Raw genomic sequence first — 22,567 nt, 5'->3', positions numbered from 1 at the left:
CGTATGCCAAATAACTAATGGAGAAAATGGTTACTTTTATTAAAAGCGACTTAACTTTTAATAAACTTTGGGGTTGCAATTCCCAGAACAATCTTCTAGAGATGGATGAAGACTTGATAAATGACTGTGCTTTTCCTGCTATGAGGCAGCGCCATCTAGAGGTAACTGGGAGAATTTCACTCACTGACTTTCAGGTCTTTTCATTCCTTCTTCTTGCCATAACAACAAAACAAAATGGTTTCTTAGCAACCAGGGTAAAGGGTAAAAGAAAATGAGCGTTGCGTGATTCATTTCTATGCTGAATGTCTAAAGACGTCCCGAATGGAGGCTGAAAGCTCAGGTGAGATAAGACTGTGAATGACACCGACCCCCTCCTCTTATCTGTAGAGCAAAGCCTATGCATGATCACCAAATGGAGGGTATACTCCGCAAATAAGTATAGTGAGGGCATACGAATACGGGAATGGCAAGAGTTTCAAGTAAATAGGGTGTAAAGACCCTCCAAATGGACCTAAATATAATACCGCATTTATAGCTCTAGTGCCCAAAAATCATTGGATCGCTTTTATGATTTTGTTCAGGAAAATAATACAAATAAAGGATATTAAGGGACATTAAATAAATATATATATACACACAGCCTGCTGGTCATGTCGGATTCCCTGGTGCAGGCACAAATATCCAGCGCAGACCACCCGGCATAGGTGCGGGCAGGAGTCTCATGGCGACATTCGTGGCAGTATTGGTGTATGGCACAAGGATATTGATATTGGAGATATTTTGTTGTTACCTGTGGCGGGCAGTGTCAGAGCACTTATAGGGTACCCACAATGGCTTACCCTTACTATTGCTTGACTTTACTGCAAGTTGCCGGGTGTTATTGTAACTTAGAATTAGGGGAGAGTACAGGTATCTGCCTCTACAAGGCAAGGTGGGCTCCTAGGGTGGCCGTGAAAGACACAATAGTCACCTTACATTTCCCAGGTGTCTGCCATGGAACAGGCTTTACTGCACAATGCAGCACTGTAAATGTTAAACCCTTTCTAACCATGACATACCATGGTGTTTCAGATACTGGTTGCGACACCATATGCCAGTGATGGCGAACCTTTTAGAGACCGAGTGCCCAAACTGCAACCCAAAACCCACAAAATTTTCGCGGAGTGCCAACACGACAATATAGACTTAATACTATGCGGATCCACAATTGCGGACAGTTACTGACCAAAAATTACAGTCATGTGGGGCTTTACAGAGCTTTCAATAATACAAACAACGTTGTACTGAAATGTAAAGGTCTCGGCATTTGGTACTTTGAACAATTAATTTTCACTATTTACATCGCACAGGATCTGTTTTATAGTTACCGTGTAATATTCTTACATCCTGTACTAATATCACGTCTGCTATAAAACAGATACTGTGTGATATAAATAGTGAGGGGACCCCAGACAGTATTATATGCTCTGCAGTGGGCCCACCACACAATATTATAATCTCCACAGTACCACAGTAGCCCCCCAGTGTTATATGCTCCGCAGTAGGTGTCCCCCCCCCCCCCCAGGATTATATGCTCCACAGTGGCATCCACACACAGTATTGTGTGCTTATAAATAGCCCCCCCCCCCCAGTATTATATGCTCTTTAGTACACCCCCCAGTATTATAAGCCACCCCAGTATTATAAGCCCCCCCAGTATTATACACTCCCCCCAGTATTATAAGCCCCCTCAGTATTATACACTCCCCCCAGTATTATAAGCCCCCTCAGTATTATACACTCCCCCCAGTATTATACACTCCCCCCAGTATTATACACCCCACCCAGTATTATAAGCCCCCCCAGTATTATACACTCCCCCCAGTATTATAAGCCCCCTCAGTATTATACACTCCCCCCAGTATTATACACTCCCCCCAGTATTATACACCCCACCCAGTATTATAAGCCCCCCCAGTATTATACACTCCCCCCAGTATTATAAGCCCCCTCAGTATTATACACTCCCCCCAGTATTATACACTCCCCCCAGTATTATACACCCCACCCAGTATTATAAGCCCCCCCAGTATTATACACTCCCCCCCCAGTATCATACACCCCACCAAGTATTATAAGCGCTCCCCCCAACATCATATACACAGTGAGCCACTCTCATACTCACCCCTGAAGAGCCGCCGGCATCCACCTTCTTGTCACTGGCGGCGCTGATGATGTCATCGCGCCCGCGTCGGGGCAGAGGTCAAACTCTGCAGCCAGTGTAGGCCGCGGTCGCGCGATCCGCGGCCTACCCTGACAGCTTTCAGCTGTATGTGCATTTGCACATACAACTGAAGGCAGTGATCGCTCATCAACGGGGAATCCTGTACCGGATTCCCTGTTGGTGAGCGATCCGGGCGACCGCACGCGTGCCAGCATGGAGGGCTCTGCGTGCCCTCTCTGGCACGCGTGCCATAGGTTCGCCATCACTGCCATATGCCATCCACTGCATTGTCTAGTGTATTTGTTTTGCAGTTTCTATTTGCCTTACGTACTCTTTTCATAGACCCTTTGGTTGCCTGACGGAGGCTAAAAGAGTGTGCTTTTGGTCTGCATTAGACTAGTATATATCAGTATAATTTTTTTTCCGTATATGGCATAGCACAAGTTGCATTTCATATGTCTATCCAGTAAACCTATATATACTGAGCACTATATGGGAGCTATGGGTGCAGGTATACATTGGAGGTATTTCCTGCCCCTGAAATAACTCTTTAAATATACTGACTCAATGGCTTAAGACCTTTGGAAATAATAGTATGATATTAATAATTGATCAATTAATTAATAATATATGCATATGAATTTTTACTGATTAACTACGGAATAGAACAACATACAAAAGCAGCAAGCGTTGGCTATGGCTGACTATTCCTCTCATATTGTGACACCATTCAATGCAGGTACAAGTCCCCTTCCCCCAATGTAACATTGTAGAACACATGTACAGCCCATTGAACTACAGTCATCTCAGCGCAGAATAGCATTTTATTATTCCAGACGTGTTTATCACCGTCTGTCAAGAAAGTTGCATCACTTACCAGAGACTGGAAAACCTGCTGCGGCTGCCTGAGCCATTACTTATCACATGACTTTTACATCCCGATGCTTTTAACACATTGCATTTACTGTATGGTAATGCACAGCATTGTCAGATTTCCCTTGTACTGTTGGTTATACATTAAATAATCGTTTATCATTTAGTCTCCTCTTATACTTTACTTCCAGTTATCAAGTCCTATCCATCTTTACCTATCCCCAAATCCGCAGCCTGTCATAATGTCCATCCTCGTAATGAGAAATTTCAAGTGAACGCCGCAAAATCTCACAGTGCGAATCACCGCGCCAAGAGCAGCCAAAGTGGAAACACTGGTAGAAGGAGTAGCACGTCGCAAGGAAGAATAAGAATACAGCAAGGAGAGACCAGGAACCTGATACCCGTTAACATTAGACATAGATATGGCAGCTCCGTGGTTGACCAGCTTGTCTCGCCCGAACAGGTCAGACCAGTGGTGTAGCAAATTTTTCCAAATTCTGCTCCATAACTCTTTCAATGAATCTTTCTCATTGTCCCACATAGGTGAGAAGCTGTATGAGAGAGGAGGAGAGAACACAATGCCGCCAAGAGTATTGTATACCCCGACTGAGGATGACATCCTACTTCATGGAGGACTATCCACACAAGATCTATTATGAACTCAGCCATTGCCTTCGTAGTAATCTATTCCCAGGTCTTGCTCGGTCTCTTATTGCCTACCTTCTTTAATCTCTTCTATTCTCCGAGCCTCATCTGAATATTTCTAAGCTCAAAAAGGACCTGGATGCCTTTCTAGAATGTGAAAATATCATGGGTTACGGGTTTTAGATTTTCGGTAAAGATAGGGGATATATAAGTGGATCCAGAGTTTGGAGTTGGGAAGGAATTTTTTGGCAATTGGCACAAGCCTCGTGTTTTTTTTTGTTTGTTTTTTTTTAATGTTCTTCTAAATCTGCACTGTAAGGTTATAGGTTGGACTTGATGGACCTGTGTCTTCATCCACCCTTATCTTCTATGTAAGTCTGGACTGATTTTGTGGTTCAGCTATTTTTATCAGTACTATAGACTATATATGGATGAGTAAGGTGTATGCTTGACTCTTCCTTGCCATGGTATAGCGGCCTGGGGTTGGTGGTGGGGGCCCGATCACATGGACTCTCACTGATCTAGCATTTATCACTTATTCTGTGGATAGGTGACAATATCTTCTAAGTGGAATTCTCCTTTAGGCTAATACCTCATATAGTGAATCACAGCTGAAAAAAACATCAAAAACAATTGAGTTGTCACTGCTTTTCCATTGCATTTTGCATTTTTGCCTCCCCCATATAAGTCTATGGAGAACATTTCAGCATTTTGGCAGGTAAAATGCTGCATGCTGCATTTTTTTTTTAATACTGGTGTAATCTTATGTGTCTTAGATGCCTTTGTGTAACAGCAGAAGGGTCAGTATTCTTTAAATCAGGATAACATGTTGTGTCCAAGTAGCGGGTGACAGGACACCAATGCCTATTATGAGTTATTGCTTTCGGTGGCTCACTTGTCACTTTTTTATTTTGCAATGTTATTTATTCTCTCAGCCAGCGTATAAGAAGCCGCCACTTGTCAGCCGCTATATGAAAAGTTGTCTCTTGTCTGACTTGTACTTTCTGACATTCTAAATCAGTCTTTGCTCTGACTTCCCAATTTGGTCACTATCAGTTCTCCTCCTGTGTAATATATGGTGTCTTACAACTCATATCCATTGCAGGGGTGGCCATAAAACAGCACAGCTTGGTGCAGGATTCCTATACAGCAGAAGTCAATGAAAGGGGAAGGCTGGAAAATACACATCAGTGGTATGGAAGGAAGACCGATGAATTAGGTGCGTGTAACTTAACAAAAATATGTTGGGAAAATTGTGTGTGCGCGCTCTGGGCTGTAAGTTATTGCTAAGGCTACCTATGTAGTAGTAGGAATCGAGTAGTTGACCCCCCCCCCCTCCCCCGCTGATCTCATATTGATAGCCTGTAGAAGTAGGTAAACCCATTAAGCAACTGGGCTTTGATATGACTGCAGCTTTTGCACCTCTAAAGACCTATGCTCATAGGGTAATCAGAACTGGAACATCCAATCCATACATTGACTGTATTTCCCAGTCCGAACTTGATCAATCGGAACAATGAAGTCACAGAGGCAGGGACTCCCAGCATCAAAGTTCATTATCATGCAAGGAGTCCTAGTCTCTTTGCATAATACAGTTTTCTCCAGGAAATTAGACTGATATATGGACTGGATTTTCCAGTCTGAATTGTCTTGTGTACATGGAGCTCTATAATTATGCCCTTTTTTTTTCTCCCCGAGATTTCCACTTCTCTACTTCTATGTGTAGTATACCTGTCTAGGCAAGAAGAAAAGTAAAAAAAAGGCAAAAAATGGCTATGTATCAATTGCACCCAGTACCCTACAAAGCCCACAGGCCCCTTAGGCTTAGACATAAATGGGGCCATACACAGTAAATGCCCTCTTGGCTAACGGGTATTTCTCCTGACTCTCTAAATATATTTTCTTGGTTTGACCCAGTGTACTATATATGTCCTTTTTAATGTGGAGAGTAGTATAAGCTTCTGCCAGATCCCCCGCACATAAGATAAGATAAGATAATCCTTTAATAGTCCCACATTGGGGAAATTTCAGATCACATCTGTTGTCAGGGAGAGTTGGTTGGCCGCCGTCCACATTAGTGTGTTTGGTAATCCCTCAGAATTGCCAGAGTCGACTCAATTCTGTTTAAAGTGTGGAGGACACGTGGGGCAATGGCAAACCCCATATCAACATAATACAGTGAATTGTAGGTTTCACATGTCGCATAGTTAGAAACAGAGGAAGGGGGAGGGAGAAAAAAATGGGTCACTTTTTAAAGCAATTGACAATAAATAATAAGAGGTTACTGTATGTGATGTTAAGAATGGAGACGCTCTACAATGTACCGCCACATGGGGCCTACTATGGCTGGATGATTCTGCATGGCATAATATGGCTGTGACGCTGAGGCTGACCCATGTCCTCTCCTTTTCCAGGCAGGTGGCATGAGAGGAACTTTAATTACTTCAACCTAAAGAAGGCCGTAGCACAGAGAAGCAGGGAGCCTCCGAAGTGATAACAATAAACCTTCTTCTCCCGCCATCTGTCTCTTGTTATACTCCATGCACCAGCTTTGACCTTTCTCATCCATGGTTTCATATTTGTTTCATATTCTAATATATATCTTAAATATCGACTAGTACAATGGATTCAAAACTTTCTGGAAGCGAGATCCCCTTTCAGGTGACACTTTTTCCTGGGACGCCCCCCATACCATACAAAGGTCAGCTATATTTGGCCTCTGTTCTGCTTATTCCTCTTTCACACATGCCTATTAAACACACATAGCTCTGCTACCCACATGTCCTCTACACACACAGCTCTGCTGTCTCAATGTTCTCCACACCTACAGCTGGCTGTGCTATCTTCATGTTTCCTCCTCGACACATGCACAACACTCCTGCCACCATGTTTTGCTTCCTGTATACACTATCATGCTGTGTATACATAGCCACAATTATTCTACTTATCCCTGCATACAGCCTGCTCTCTTCATACACACAGCTCTTCTGCTTTCATGTCCCACTACACAATCAGCTCTCCTACCTTCATATTTACCTCTACACTCTTAGCTCTGCCACTCTATCTTTAATTCCACACACTAAGCTATGCTACTTCCACACCTCAAACACAGACACGGCTCTGCTACATCCACATTTCCCCCACACTTGGTACTCCTACCTCAGTGCTTTACCATACAGGCAACCTTGCACAGCTTCCATACAGGGAGCTATTGTACAGACTCTGCCCCTGCATTTGACTGGTCACATGACTGTGGCATTATCCAAGGTCCTTTTGTAGGTCTGCAATTAATATGGCTGACAAGGTAGAAGTAGAATGGAGTGGGTAAATTTCGGTGCTGGTTTGCTTAGGATGCAGTAGGTGGTGAAGCCTCCTGTTACTGTTAGTATGAGATACCATCTGCTGTACCAATGTTAAACCAGGAAGGTTAGGGTTGCATATTGAAGAGGCATAGTTAGCTTCTACTTCAACAATGTAACACCTGAACAAGCCAAGGCTCTGGGTATGTTAACTGTGATGGACTGGTAGCAATTTTTTTTTAATGTAGATTGTGAGCCCACATAGGGCTCACAATGTACATTTTTCCTTATCAGTATATCTTTGGAGTATGGGATGGAAATCCATGTAAACACGGGGAGAACATACAAACTCCTTGCAGATGTTTTTTTTTGCCCTTGGCAGGATTCGAACTGAGTGACTGCAGTGCTAACCACTGAGCCACCGTATGGCCCCCCTAAACCACTCCATTCTAGGCTCAACCTTGCCTGCAGTGTACAGTCGGCAGAGTGAAAAAAAAAATCTCAATTTAACTCATGATCCCCGATAGGTGTTTATACATCTCCCCCAGGGATCACAGCCCATCATTTGTGAAAGAGTGATCTAATGGTATTCTTTGCCTCTTAGGCCAGGTCTACACAGTGCATAAGTGTAGCGCATTACTCCAACCAGCTTGAGTTTACATTATCAGCACTGCAATTGAGATTGAGGACGCACCTATTGTTTCATTGGACTTTTTAAGATAAACTGCAGTGTGTGTACAGAAGGAGTAACCCAACATCTGATCATTATATGTCTGAAGTTTTTAGCAACCTTCCTCACTATATGCTGTATTTATTGTTTGCAGTCCTCTCTGAGCTGGTGGGAGAAGTTGCGCTGCCATACAATGCACACACTAAGTAAAGGAGACTCTGCTTATTAACTGTCTCTTTCACTCAGAAACAACCCCAGGATCATGCAGGACATATATAGAGAAGTACTGACATGTACTGGTGTGAGTAACGTGTTTTGGTTGTGATAGAATACTTCTATTTAACTGCAGCATTAGTTGAAGCCTGTTTTGTTTTATCTTGTCTCATTCACTTTCTGCCCAGCCTCCTCCCCTCTCCATAGACTTCTATAGTCATTTAACCTGTAGCCCATCTTGAGACAAGTAGAGCAGTGACTGTCAAAGCAAAAGTTCTTTTACTGAAGGGAGGGAGAGTAGGAAAACGCCTGATAAGAGAACAAAGAGGCATTTCTCTCTCTCATAACTCATTTGTACCATTCATTTATTCAAAGTCTGATAGAAAGACATCCACATGCTACTGCTAAGATCCACGGTGCAAAGTGACTTAGCCTGCAGTATGTCAGTTAATACAGTGGGTTTTACTTGTGCAAAGCTGCAGTGTGGCCTGCAGAGCCCCCGAAAGGTAAGCTGCAGCAAAACCACCCTACATCAGGTGGTTAGGCCACAGCAGTTTGCAGGAGAACATGTTCCAAAAATTTACTTGCCAAAAATCTCCAGTGTGTTTATTCTGTGTGGCCTCAGCCTTAGTGTGTGAATGTTTTTGCAGTGATCTACCAGCTTAAAAACTATCCATGTAGTGCCTGACAGTTCTCTAATAAAAGTCAGGTCTGACATGTTGGATTTCAATATGCTGAATGTTTTTCCCCCTTTGTTCCCTTTTGGTGTCGGCACTAAAAGAGGGGTCTGGCAGCAGCTTATTGCCTTCTTCTTATGACAGTAAATATGCAGTATACTGGCTATGTGTGTATATATATATATATATATATATATATATATATATATATATATATACACACACGCACACACACGTAGCCAGTTTTACATAATCCAAAGTCGCTTCTGTACAAGTATTACTTCTATTAGCATCTACCAGCACTTGAACCTGTTAGAACAGATGATCTATGCAGGGTCCGGGTTCACATAATGCAGATAAGTCATCCGGACAAAGATTTGATTTGGGGCCAGACGACCCCTTTTTCATGCATTCCATGGGCAATAAAATGTTAGTTCATGTTTGATTCTAATCCATGTCTCAGATTTCCTTGGACTGCACAATGAGGCCTCCTGCTCATGACTGTGTGCAGTCTCCGCGTCATTGAAAATGATGCAATGACACATTGACCCATACAATCCAAATGAATTGAAAGATCTGCAAATACCGACAGGTATAGAACCAGCTCCATAATTTACAGCTCTTCAATTCAGCCAGGACATGCAGCTGCAAAATGTACGGCTGTGTGTCTGGGCGCATTAAAAAGCAAGTGTCCGGATCAATTGTGGATCAAAAGTACGTTCAATGCAGGAGGCCTAAAGCTGCTCAGTCTTGTGTCAGTTGTTTTTTAATGATTCGTAGAGGAGAAAAACAACCAGAATATGACATTGTACTTGGGCCACTTTCACATGGTAGGATGTGATCACTATTTTACATCAGTAATTGGAGAAAAACCAGAAGTGGGTCCAAACCACAGAAGAGATATAGATCTTTCTTATATACTTTTTATCTTTTATACAGTATTTTAACCCGCTTCTGGTTCCGTCCTCTAATTACTGATGCAAAATAGTGACCTTGTGAAAGGGGCTAAAACAGACTTATGAATTTGCATAGAAAATGTGATGAACTGCAATGGTTATAGGAGATGAACACTTTTGCCAATAGATATTTAACTTGTCTGCTTGGGGACCCCCGAATGGAAAACTAATACGCATAAAAAAGCAGTTACCTTAGGAAACCCGCAGACCCCATAGACTATAATGGGGTCCCGGTCCATACGGAGACCGGGCACAGAAGTAATGTCTCTCTCATATTAATAACATTTTTTCAGGCACACAGGGGTTAATATGAGGTACAAGATGGGGTTTGGTACTATTAATGTGAGGCGAAAAACGCGACACGTTTTTTGCGGCCCATTCACTTTATGGGAGGGGAAAACAGCCTGGCGTTTTTTGAAGTGGTTTTTACAAAAAACACTCCAAAAAAGTTCCAAATAGTGCCACAAGGTCCAAAAAAAACGCTTCCTAATCAGGAAGCAGTTTTTTTTCAGGACCAAAATAAGCCACGCGTAATTTACGTGTGAACTAGCCCTAAAGAATCCCATAATATCCTTGGCAGAATCCAAGAGTGAATTTTTAAATTAGGATCTCCTGGTAGTACCATATGATTTTGGTTTGTAAGGTTCCTTCGATGATCCCATGTCTCTAACTACTCTTATTCTTATTGTATAAGCCATTTGGTCTGAAATATTAATGAAAAGAAAGGCCATAGCCGAGATCCTGCAGAGCCAGGTCAAACCATCTTGTGCCTTCCGACGCCCCATCCAGACTATTGTCCTCAAAGATGTTCCACCTCCTCCTCCACCACAACAACCACCAAAGAAGCCAAAAAAACAGAGACGTCAGATGAAGATTGAGAAGCAAGAGTTGCCAGCTCCTCAAGTCTCACCACCCAAAGAGGAAGATGACTTTTGGGAATTCTATGAAAAATCAATTTAGTAATGTCAGACTACAAAGTGTTGTGGTAGGAATTTTCAGTAAGGGCTGTTATGATTTTGACTAAGCTAAACAAAAATGTCAACTTACGGTCTGTGTCAATTCTTAATGCTTTTTAAGATATTTTTGTTCTGTCAGTAATTAAAATCCATCATTATCTTGGTCACATATCTGACAACTCTGACTGTGAAGGCCGTTGAACACAAGTCCTGTCCATGAGAAACGGTCCGTGTGTGTGGTAGGACCCCGACTAATTATTGGACTGTTATATGGTGAATAGGAACAATCAAAGAAAAAAGGGGACTCATATTAGAGTTCAGAATATCCATGAGGGGAGTACACTCCCCCCTCCCTACCCCACATTGATTTATTGGGTGCTGTGTATCTATAGCCAGTCTACAGTCACTGGTGGTACGTTGGTGGCGCTTTCACCATAAGTCAACTCATAACTGTACAATGTTTCTTAATCTTTGAAAAATGTTATATTTTCATAATATAAACAAGAAAAATATAGTAAAAAGAAAAAAGTACATACAAGTTTTCATTCTTTGTACACTAAACCAACTGGTGGAAAAGCTCATAACAGACCTTGCAATATACATATAGAAATAATGCTGACTACTCATGAAATACATTTACATTGGGGCATTCACAATAGTATAAGCGCATTATCACTATTACATAGAAGGAAACAATGTGTATGAGCAGCTTCAGATGATCCCAGGGGATTGAGTAATAGATTCGCTTCTGACCCACGGCTATATGTGATTGGTCAGAATAAAGTCTTTCAGGGACTGCACATGTTTCTTATTGACTTGTTCTTAAAGGATCATTGCCATCTAAAGCTACATTCAGATGATCAAGGTGCAAACTGCCCGCTAAACAAACATCCGTTTTTCACGGCTGTTTTGCATTCACTATTCACTGTGACTGTAGACGTCTAACTTGTCATGTGAATGTAACTTAAAGGGATACTCTAATCTCAAGGATCCTATCTATACAGTTGGTAGCTTATGTAAATTGAAGACTGTTCCTAAATATATTGCTTTAAAAATGCTGCTTTGTTTGCCTGCTTTGTGAACTTATTCCTCCCATTGTTTACACATTGTTACCATAACCACAGACCTGTGAGATAGGACAAGTGATGTCACTCACTGCTCTGCCGGCAGGACAATTAGTTCAGCTAATTGCAGTTTGCTGATAAAGCCCTGTTACAAGCATGTGCATATTATCTGATCTACATAAGTATTGTGATACTTCATAGTGTACCATTCATCAAGCTGAGGGGGAGGAGAAATACAGGAACTGAGAAGAAGAGACCGCAGGCAAACTGCTGCACACACTGTGAGATGGGAAACCCCTCTAAGGCTAGGTTCACATAACGTTTTACTATAATGCTAATGCATCTGGTTAAATAAAAAGGGTTTCCATTTTACAATGTGACTTTCCAGTCCTGCAAACAGGACTTTTCTCTCCACATTTTTTGGTCAGACACTGGGTGGAAAACCAGCGGTTCCCATTATAGTCTATGGGGTCCTTGTGTTTCTTCGAGTAACCGCTTTTTAAGCGGATTGGGTTTACGTTTTTCAGGTACCCAAATGCACACAAAGAATGGAAACCCCAACACCGGCGTGAACCTAGCATAACACATATACTTCTCCCCCTCTGCTCAATCCACTCCTGGCTTTGTCTCAAAAAACGAAGCAAAATCTGCAACAAAAAACACTGCGTTTCCACAACGTGAGGCCTTAACCTTACGTTATATTATGCAATGAATATTTAAAAGGCATACTTGGCTATAATCTCTACCATGAACCATAAAATCTATGTTTTCTCATCTCAATGTCTATTAAGACACCCATACAAGGGTAAGTGTTACTGTATGAGACCTACCCCAACGGTGATTTTAAACCTACAGAACATTATTTCACCATAATAGAGATTCTTAATTCTGCGGTAAAGCGAGATAATCTCTTTGCATCACTTTAAATGCTTGCACAGCAGAAAGGGGGGCATCTCTTGGCATTTGTGGATGCATCTTGCCATTTGCTGGTGCCATCTTCCTTTCTAAATTCTCTTGACTTCCACGACTTCCAGGAAAGAAGCAATAATCTCCCACCTGCTTAAGCACAAGTGGACCAGTCCCATCGGGATTAATGATCATGAAAGGTCCTTCTTGGGGAATTTGGACTTCAGCGGGCGATGGAACGGTAAAGTAGCCGCTCTTCTTGAACTCTAATTTATTATCATTGTCCTTCAGGGGTGTCTGCGGAGGGGGCTGTTTTTCCATATTCAGCACATAACTCATTTGATTTCCAGGGGATACGGCCTGGCAAGATGGGATGGACACCTTAGGAGGAATGAAGAATTTAGGGGGCATAAAATAATCTGAAGACTTTGACTCTTTTGCAATTAAATCTGACATAGATCGTGCACCAGTGAAAATGAAGTATGCGTTATTGCTGGCCATCTTGGAAAGCTGTTCAGTAGGCTGCAAGAGGGATTTTTCATCCACATCATGAGTTCCTTCAGCGTCTTCTGATGAGCCTTGCTCATGCTGGACTTTCTGCGTTGTAGGCGGAGCCATTGAGTATGGCCCCAGTGGAGATGCACTAGGCTTTGATGGTGACTCTACTACAAATTCCTCTGGCACGTCACACGTGGTGTGTGGCAATTCAATTGGACTGTGAAAAATAATACAAGACATGTTTTGTCAACTGTTAATTATAGTAAAGATTGAAATGACAAATACAATAAATATGTTACCAACGTGTAGCTATTGTTCATGAAACATTAGGACTGTATTGAAGTAGGAGGTATGGGAAAAGCGTAGAATATTTAAAGGGGCTCTATCACTAGATTTCTGTGTTTTTAGCTAAAGATATGCCTGAATAGGCTATTCAGGTGCTGCTAATCGTTTGTAGAAAGACCCCCCCCCCCCCATTTTTATTAATTACCGTGGAAATCTATATGCAAATCAGCTCCAGGGTGTACAGTGGGCGCTCCGTGCACCCCCTTGTGTCATACCGACCCCTTCTGGATGCCCACCGCTGCTTCCAAGCTGTCTTCCTCCTGTTTATTTACCGCCTCCATCGTCAGCCGTTTCTATTGAAATCACGCGCGTGCGCAGTAGTGCACCCTCCGGCACGCTACTGCGCATGCTCCAGCTCCGGTTTCCCGTAGAGAACATTGCGAGCTGGCTCTGGAGCATGCTCAGTAGCGCGCACGTGTGACTTCAAAAGAAGCCGCCAGCAATGGACATGGTGAATAAGCAGGAGGAGGGAGGGCTTGGAAGCAGTGGTGGGCATCTAGAGGGTATGATGCAAGGGGGTGCACGGAACACCCACCGTGCACACTGGAGCTGATTTTGGTCTTTCTACAAACGATTAGCAGCCTTTTTAAAGGCTATTCAGGCATATCTTTAGCTAAAAACATTAAAATCTAGTGATAGAGCCCCTTTAACTACATTGTATTCAACTGTAGAGCTATAGAAACATAAAATATTGTCAACTCGGTTTCAGGGCTGATATACAATGGCAGGTGGTGGCGGTATAACATCATATGACTGATGGCGCGAAAGCCTTAATATGTTGCAGTTACTATATGTTGTACATTCTCAAAAAATCCCCAATTGGTGGCTTTTTGTATTTGCATTTTGAATCGTGAAAGGGTTAGATGGTTGACTTCATGGGTACCTCAGGAGTATTGAAGCTTTTATGTTATGGAAGGTCTATAGCTCTTTCCTCTTAAAAATATGCAAAGGAGAGAAAAGGTAATAATAAAGCGAAATGTAACCAGATTGTGTCCCGATGAGACGGTGCCCACAGAACATCATGTAGGTGATTGCTAATATCGCAACCACGGTTTCCTTGGCCAATAGCATAACATTAAGTTACTCTGGCTCTGTTTCATCTGTGCCCTGTACCCATGTAATGACTGTATATTTTCATGCTTACATAATCTTGGCAGGAATACACTGGCATTTATGGAAGTTCCATGTGTTTACCCAAGACAGTGAGTGCCCTGTGTTTGGGCTCTATGCACAGAACATGTGTAGCTGGCGTTCTTCAGCTGGGAGTTCAGCCAGCGACAGAAAATCTATTCAACAATCTACACAAAAGTATAAGCGCTGCGGCTTAGTGGAAACTGAGACCTACAACAATGACTTCATTCCTAACAGATGTTCGAGTTTGGATGTGGGCACAGTGTGCATCTTTTTCCAAGGATACATCCATAGCTCTTAATAGCTCTTTGTAGACATATCCCACATCGAGGCCATAAAGCCACCTGTTCAGAGGCAAGTAAATAGATGGTCGTTCCTGCTACCAGATTTTAACACAAAGTGTGAACTCTGACCTTCTCTATGTATTAAAGGGGTTTTCTAGGATTTTAATGTTCTTAGGATACATCATCAATATCACATTGGGGGGGGGGGGTGTCTGAGTTCCTACTTTCCCACCGATCAAATCATTGAAGGGACCTTGGTGATCAAGCAGCACCTTCTCTATATCCACTCCAGACTAGTAACACACCTCCTGGCCACAGGGGTGAACCTACCCCTTTCGCCGCCCAAGGCGAACTACAGAAAGCCAAAACCGGAGGAGGGGGCGAAGCGAAGGGGCGTGGCGGAGCAAAGGGGCAGGGCTTAGCACCGTTCGCAGGCACGGAGAAGACCTGCTCTCTGCCTGAGCGTGAGGGGAGGCTGCTGGAGCAGCGCTGCTCCAGTGGCCTCCCCAAACCACCGCTCGGTGCTAAGCCAGTCCAGGACAGCTTGTCCTGGACTGGCTTAGATAATCAAAAATGCCGCCCTCCCTGTGGTCCTGACATAGCGCCGCCTGAAGCGCTCGCTTCAGGTCGCCTCATGGGAGGTGCGGCGCTGCCTGGCCAGCCTCTTCGTGCCGTCACGTGACACACGCGCGTCATAGTCTGGGCAGCCCCGACACATGCGTCGCAATGGGCTTACGATTGCCCACACAGCCTCTTTGAGCATACAGGCCGGCACTGGCAGGCACGCACTTTTTCCCACATTGTGCTTGCCACCCGCCTTCATTGCGCAGCGTGTCCCTCACACATCCTACAAGTTTTATACTTACAGCGGACCCTGGTTGGAAACGAGCGGAGGTAAGTCCCCTAGCAACGAGCAACTATGACTCTGTTGGGTAACTCACTACATACTTATCATATACACTGGAGTGCGGTACTCCCAGTCCAATACCTGCAAGATCTCTAGGTTAGATACTCTGCTAATAGGCTCAGATGTTGAGCCAGTATAGTGACATCATCATTGTATACCAGCTGGAGCTTATGCTATTATATTCATAGCTCTGGTAACTTCAAATGTAGCCTTACTTCCAATTGATGTTTGACGTTTTTTCATTTACAGTCTTGGCTGTTACTTACCTTACTGTTTGACTACCGTCATGTATCATTCACGTCTTCTGTTAAGGTACTCATGAGCTACTTTTTGTATTCATTATTTATTATCTCTTTGGTTATTTTTTATTTTTTTGTTATTTCTATTATCCTTCACCATTTCAGCCTACCACTATGAGAAACCTTGACTTCCATTTAGATACCTGTTCTTTCCACTAGTCTGGATACTACTCCTGTAGCTCACAAATCTAATGTTATGTGCAATGTTGCTTCTAACTCCACTTTATTATTACACCCTGGGAAGATCTCAAGTATTGGCCTCATGTTCCCTTTCTTGGCTTCTTGATATGATTGTATTACATACAGTCCTATGAAAAAGTTTGGGCACCCCTATTAATCTTAATCATTTTTAGTTCTAAATATTTTGGTGTTTGCAACAGCCATTTCAGTTTGATATATCTAATAACTGATGGACACAGTAATATTTCAGGATTGAAATGAGGTTTATTGTACTAACAGAAAATGCGCAATATGCATTAAACCAAAATTTGATCGGTGAAAAAATATGGGCACCTCAACAGAAAAGTGACATTAATATTTAGTACATCCTCCTTTTGCAAAGATAACAGCCTCTAGTCGCTTCCTGTAGCTTTTAATCAGTTCCTGGATCCTGGATGAAGGTATTTTGGACCATTTCTTTCTACAAAACAATTCAAGTTCAGTTAAGTTTGATGGTCGCCGAACATGGACAGCCCGCTCTCAAATGATCTGAAAACAAAGATTGTTCAACATAGTTGTTCAGGGGAAGGATACAAAACGTTGTCTCAGAGATTTAACCTGTCAGTTTCCACTGTGAGGAACATAGTAAGGAAATGGAAGACCACAGGGACAGTTCTTGTTAAGCCCAGAAGTGGCAGGCCAAGAAAAATATCAGAAAGGCAGAGAAGAAGAATGGTGAGAACAGTCAAGGACAATCCACAGACCACCTCCAAAGAGCTTCAGCATCATCTTGCTGCAGATGGTGTCACTGTGCATCGGTAACAATACAGCGCACTTTGCACAAGGAGAAGCTGTATGGGAGAGTGATGAGAAAGAAGCCGTTTCTGCAAGCATGCCACAAATAGAGTTGCCTGAGGTATGAAAAAGCACATTTGGAGAAGCCAACTTCATTTTGGAAACAAAGATTGAGTTGTTTGGTTATAAAAAAAGGCGTTATGCATGGCGTCCAAAAAGAAACAGCATTCCAAGAAAAACACTTGCTACCCACTGTAAAATTTGGTGGAGGTTCCATCATGCTTTGGGGCTGTGTGGCCAATGCCGGCACCGGGAATCTTGTTAAAGTTGAGGGTCGCATGGATTCCACTCAGTATCAGCAGATTCTTGAGAATAATGTTCAAGAATCAGTGACGAAGTTGAAGTTACGCTGGGGATGGATATTTCAGCAAGACAATGATCCAAAACACCGCTCCAAATCCTCAGGCATTCATGCAGAGGAACAATTACAATGTTCTGGAATGGCCATCCCAGTCCCCAGACCTGAATATCATTGAACATCTGTGGGATGATTTGAAGCGGGCTGTCCATGCTCGGCGACCATCTAACTTAACTGAACTTGAATTGTTTGTCCAAAATACCTTTATCCAGGATCCAGGAACTGATTAAAAGCTACAGGAAGCGACTAGAGGCTGTTATCTTTGCAAAAGGAGGATCTACTAAATATTAATGTCACTTTTCTGTTGAGGTGCCCATACTTTTGCACCGGTCAAATTTTGGTTTAATGCATATTGCACATTTTCTGTTAGTACAATAAACCTCATTTCAATCCTGAAATATTACTGTGTCCATCAGTTATTAGATATATCAAACTGAAATGGCTGTTATAAACACCAAAATATTTAGAACTAAAAATGATTAAGATTAATAGGGGTGCCCAAACTTTTTCATAGGACTGTATATTATCTGTGCTCTGTACAAATTATCAATATTTGATTTGTGATATCGTTCATTTTTTCTGTTGATGTAGAGTCTGAAGAAGGTATTGCTATACCGAAAAATGTTTCATTCTTTGTTTAGTTCCTACTGTATAAAAATCAGCCCGTGGTCATGTGATATACGGTCCAGAGCAGGGACATAACCACTGGGGTAGCAATGGTAGCGGCTGTTACAGGGCCTGGGAAATTAGGGGGCCCAGCGTACCCCAAATGTTTTCTTTTTTTTTTTTTCTTTTTTCTTTTTTTTAAATAGGCCGTTATCTACTGGCCACTATGGGGCATAATACTGTGTGCAGGGGTCACTATGGGGAATAATACTGTATGCAGGGGCCACTATGGGGCATAATACTGTATGCAGGGGCCACTATGGGGCATAATACTGTATGCAGGGGCCACTATGGGGAATAATACTATATGCAGGGGCCAATATGGGGCATAATACTGTATGCAGGGGCCACTATGGGGCATAATACTGTGTGCCAGGGCCACTATGGGGCATAATACTGTGTGCAAGGGCCACTACGGGGAATAATACTTTGTGCAGGAGGAGAGAGTTGGTCAGGCAGTTGGGGTCTTCGGGAAGGAGGGGGTTAATTATTCCAGAGTTCCCCCTAAAAAATGTTCCCAGTTTAACCACTGTCTATAATATGGCATGCAATGGAGCAACCTCCATATGTCACTGTATGAAACTGAAGGTACAAGGTGGTACAGTATGGGTTCATAGCAGTCTATGGACAACATATTAGGTATCTGTATAATATGGGTCCATAATATGACTGTGATCATGGGCCCTAAACTTGTGATACTATATTACACATCCCATTGTACTGAAATTTTCTAGATTCAGTGAAGCCTGCTTCGGTTTTCTCTTTATGACTGCCTTCCTGGGAACATCAAGGAGTCGAGACCCTTGGGGTGTCAAAGTGACAGACAAATTACACTTTGAGCTCACATTTACAGTGCAGTTAAAAAAACAAGTAAATAAAACATAATTAGGATTTACTTTTTCTAGTTTTCAAAGCTATAGTCAATTGAATGAACAGGACTTGTAAAATCATTGTGGCTGAGAGTAATATGGGAATTGTACCCGTCATTCGGCATGTATCCATCTGCAGTGCGCCACAGGACATTGCGCTGTTCATATTACAGAGGGCCGTATGACAAGCTCAATTCTGCATATTACATAAGAGAACATTTTTTAAATTACTGAGTTTGTAAGAGGTCATGCTCTGCTGAGTAGGCGCTATCGCCCGAGACCAGCCAAGAAGTACAAAATGTCACTTGAGGAATGGAGTTAGGGCCAAAAAGGGGAACTTTTATACATTTCTTAAAATGAATCTGAGCTTAACAAGTCCCTAATGAAATGGATGTCAAGTTTCTGCCAAGTCAAGTACTGTAGTTTGTTTTACTTTATTGCGTTATTATATAGCTAGAGAAACATACGGGAGAAATTTACTAAGACTGGTGTTCTATGCGCCACTCTTAAAATGTAATTCATCTCGGTGAAATACAGAAAATGGATTGAGATACGCGCCTTGACACATGATACAACGAAGGGGCATAACTATCAAAGACTGGGCCCCACAACAAACTTTTGACTTGGTCACCCCCCATGGCATAGCGCTCCCTTTCCTCACCCCCACACAGTATGACTCCACATTTACACTCACTATAATGTCTCAAAGTGGCCTCCAGACTGTATAATGTCCTATGTGTACCTAAGCTTCCCATAATTCCCATCCCCTGTCAATGAAGATGACAGGCAGAGTGCTGGAGTGCAGCTACAGTCCTATGAAAAAGTTTGGGCACCCCTATTAATCTTAATCATTTTTAGTTCTAAATATTTTGGTATTTGCAACAGCCATTTCAGTTTGATATATCTAATAACTGATGGACACAGTAATATTTCAGGATTGAAATGAGGTTTATTGTACTAACAGAAAATGTGCAATATGCATTAAACCAAAATGTGACCGGTGCAAAAGTATGGGCACCTCAACAGAAAAGTGACATTAATATTTAGTAGATCCTCCTTTTGCAAAGATAACAGCCTCTAGTCGCTTCCTGTAGCTTTTAATCAGTTCCTGGATCCTGGATAAAGGTATTTTGGACAAACAATTCAAGTTCAGTTAAGTTAGATGGTCGCCGAGCATGGACAGCCCGCTTCAAATCATCCCACAGATGTTCAATGATATTCAGGTCTGGGGACTGGGATGGCCATTCCAGAACATTGTAATTGTTCCTCTGCATGAATGCCTGAGGATTTGGAGCGGTGTTTTGGATCATTGTCTTGCTGAAATATCCATCCCCGGCGTAACTTCAACTTCGTCACTGATTCTTGAACATTATTCTCAAGAATCTGCTGATACTGAGTGGAATCCATGCGACCCTCAACTTTAACAAGATTCCCGATGCTGGCATTGGCCACACAGCCCCAAAGCATGATGGAACCTCCACCAAATTTTACAGTGGGTAGCATGTGTTTTTCTTGGAATGCTGTTTCTTTTTGGACGCCATGCATAACGCCTTTTTTTTATAACCAAACAACTCAATTTTTGTTTCCAAAATGAAGCTGCCTTGTCCAAATGTGCTTTTTCATACCTCAGGCAACTCTATTTGTGGCGTACGTGCAGAAACGGCTTCTTTCTCATCACTCTCCCATACAGCTTCTCTTTGTGCAAAGTGCGCTGTATAGTTGACCGATGCACAGTGACACCATCTGCAGCAAGATGATGCTGCAGCTCTTTGGAGGTGGTCTGTGGATTGTCCTTGACTGTTCTCACCATTCTTCTTCTCTGCCTTTCTGATATTTTTCTTGGCCTGCCACTTCTGGGCTTAACAAGAACTGTCCCTGTGGTCTTCCATTTCCTTACTATGTTCTTCACAGTGGAAACTGACAGGTTAAATCTCTGAGACAACGTTTTGTATCCTTCCCCTGAACAACTATGTTGAACAATCTTTGTTTTCAGATCATTTGAGAGCGGGCTGTCCATGTTCGGCGACCATCAAACTTAACTGAACTTGAATTGTTTTGTAGAAAGAAATGGTCCAAAATACCTTCATCCAGGATCCAGGAACTGATTAAAAGCTACAGGAAGCGACTAGAGGCTGTTATCTTTGCAAAAGGAGGATGTACTAAATATTAATGTCACTTTTCTGTTGAGGTGCCCATATTTTTGCACCGGTCAAATTTTGGTTTAATGCATATTGCGCATTTTCTGTTAGTACAATAAACCTCATTTCAATCCTGAAATATTACTGTGTCCATCAGTTATTAGATATATCAAACTGAAATGGCTGTTGCAAACACCAAAATATTTAGAACTAAAAATGATTAAGATTAATAGGGGTGCCCAAACTTTTTCATAGGACTGTATATCAGCCTCAGGTTTCTGACATATGTGTGGTTCAGGGCAGCTCTGGAGTAGGCCTCACCCCAGGTATAGATCCTTGGCTCATTACTGGGCCAGAAAAGGCTGCAGCTCCTGCATTCCAGTGCAGTTTCATGAGGTGAAAGGAGGTGTCTGGTTCTGTCCTGTAACCCTGAGTCTGGTGAGACAATATTGTGCTTGTTTTGTTCGTGTGGCTGATAGTAAGCCACATGTATAGTTAGGGTATCAGTTCTGTTTAGTTAGTTGCTCAGACGAGCAGGTATTTTATTTTGTTTTAACCTGTAGTTAAGGCTGTATTTTGTTTTGCTCATTTTGTACCTGAAGCCAAGGTTCATTTATTTTCCTGTTTTTTTCTAAATAAATCAGTTTTCTGCATATTTTCTGTCCCTGTCTAGACTGTTTAGATCCACACCACTGTTTCTACCGAGCTAACTTCCCCACACCACCCAAGTTAGATATTTCAGTATGTTTGGTAATTTGCAATACGTATTCTTTAGTTTACCTTTATTCATAGACTGTAAGCCCTTGCGGGCAGGGCCCTCTACCCCAATGTGCCAGTCGGTCATTGTTAGTATTATATCTACCTGTATTTTTTGTGTATTGTATGTAAACCCCCAACTGTAAAGCACCATGGAATTAATGGTGCTATATAAATAAACAATAATAATAATAATACTGTATGTTATAGAAAACCATTATTTGCATTAAAGAGGTATTACCAACTCGCTTGTTCAGCAGCCTGTTCACTTCCTGGTTTTCTCGGCACATTGGTGGGTGGGGTTTCACTTGCTCTGCTATCTCCCCTTCATAGCAGTATGTTTGCAGTCAGTAATGAGGGATTGGTTGTAAATGCATTACCACAGTATGAAGCTGATGTAGAAGCTGATGTAGCAGAGCTGGATTTGAGTCCGTTTGCAATACATACAGAGGTACCAGACTCCCTATCTCAGCCCTTTTCAGCCAAATTCAATTAAACCGACTGACAAGTGGAAGAGCAGGAGATAAAACAGCTCAGAAATACTGGAGCACTCACCTCCCCCTTCCCCTATCTGAGAGCAGGGAGCTACGTCACTTGTCTGTGGCAGAGACATACACAGCTCAGAGCTGTTCCCAAACTCAGCCTCTCCCTCCCCCCCTGAGAGCAAGCAGCTAGTCACTTGTTGACCAAGGAGATAAGCTCAGCACCAGGCCTGTGGCTATGGAAACAAGTGTAAACAATGAAGTGAATAAATTAAGATAGCGGCCAAACAAAGCAGTTTTGATAAAGCAATGTATTTAGGAAAAGTCTTAAATCCACATAAACTAGCAGTATAGATAG

General features: G+C 42.4%; 3 protein-coding genes across 3 annotated transcripts in view; 2 read left to right on the top strand and 1 right to left on the bottom strand.

Moving 5' to 3' along the window:
- The window catches only part of PVALB (parvalbumin), a 166,236-nt gene that overhangs the window by 22,565 nt on the left and 121,104 nt on the right, over window positions 1-22,567 (top strand). The window lies entirely within an intron of this gene.
- CIMIP4 (ciliary microtubule inner protein 4) lies at window positions 272-10,496 on the top strand. Its single transcript, XM_075286618.1, has 5 exons — window positions 272-340; window positions 3,268-3,539; window positions 3,620-3,770; window positions 4,827-4,940; window positions 10,231-10,496. The coding sequence occupies exons 1-5, from the start codon at window positions 322-324 to the stop codon at window positions 10,494-10,496; spliced, it is 822 nt and encodes a 273-aa protein (XP_075142719.1). The 5' UTR covers window positions 272-321.
- The window catches only part of CSF2RB (colony stimulating factor 2 receptor subunit beta), a 35,081-nt gene continuing 23,654 nt past the window's right edge, over window positions 11,141-22,567 (bottom strand). The window contains exon 14 of the mRNA XM_075286819.1: window positions 11,141-13,177. Coding sequence (XP_075142920.1) covers window positions 12,439-13,177 — 739 coding nt within the window. The 3' untranslated portion in view covers window positions 11,141-12,438. The remainder of the gene's footprint in view (window positions 13,178-22,567) is intronic.

The sequence above is a fragment of the Leptodactylus fuscus genome, chromosome 9 (genome assembly GCF_031893055.1).
Source record: "Leptodactylus fuscus isolate aLepFus1 chromosome 9, aLepFus1.hap2, whole genome shotgun sequence".
Classification (NCBI taxonomy): domain Eukaryota; kingdom Metazoa; phylum Chordata; class Amphibia; order Anura; family Leptodactylidae; genus Leptodactylus; species Leptodactylus fuscus.
The sequence above is the reverse complement of the archived record's forward strand: the minus strand, read 5'-3'. Positions and strand labels throughout refer to the sequence as shown.

Excerpts from the sequence above, each read along its gene's own strand:
- CIMIP4 (XM_075286618.1), top strand. Across the intron at positions 3,540-3,619 it reads AGCTTGTCTCGCCCGAACAG|GTGAGAAGCTGTATGAGAGA; the intron begins GTCAGACCAGTG and ends TGTCCCACATAG. Across the intron at positions 4,941-10,230 it reads AAGGAAGACCGATGAATTAG|CCATTTGGTCTGAAATATTA; the intron begins GTGCGTGTAACT and ends TTATTGTATAAG.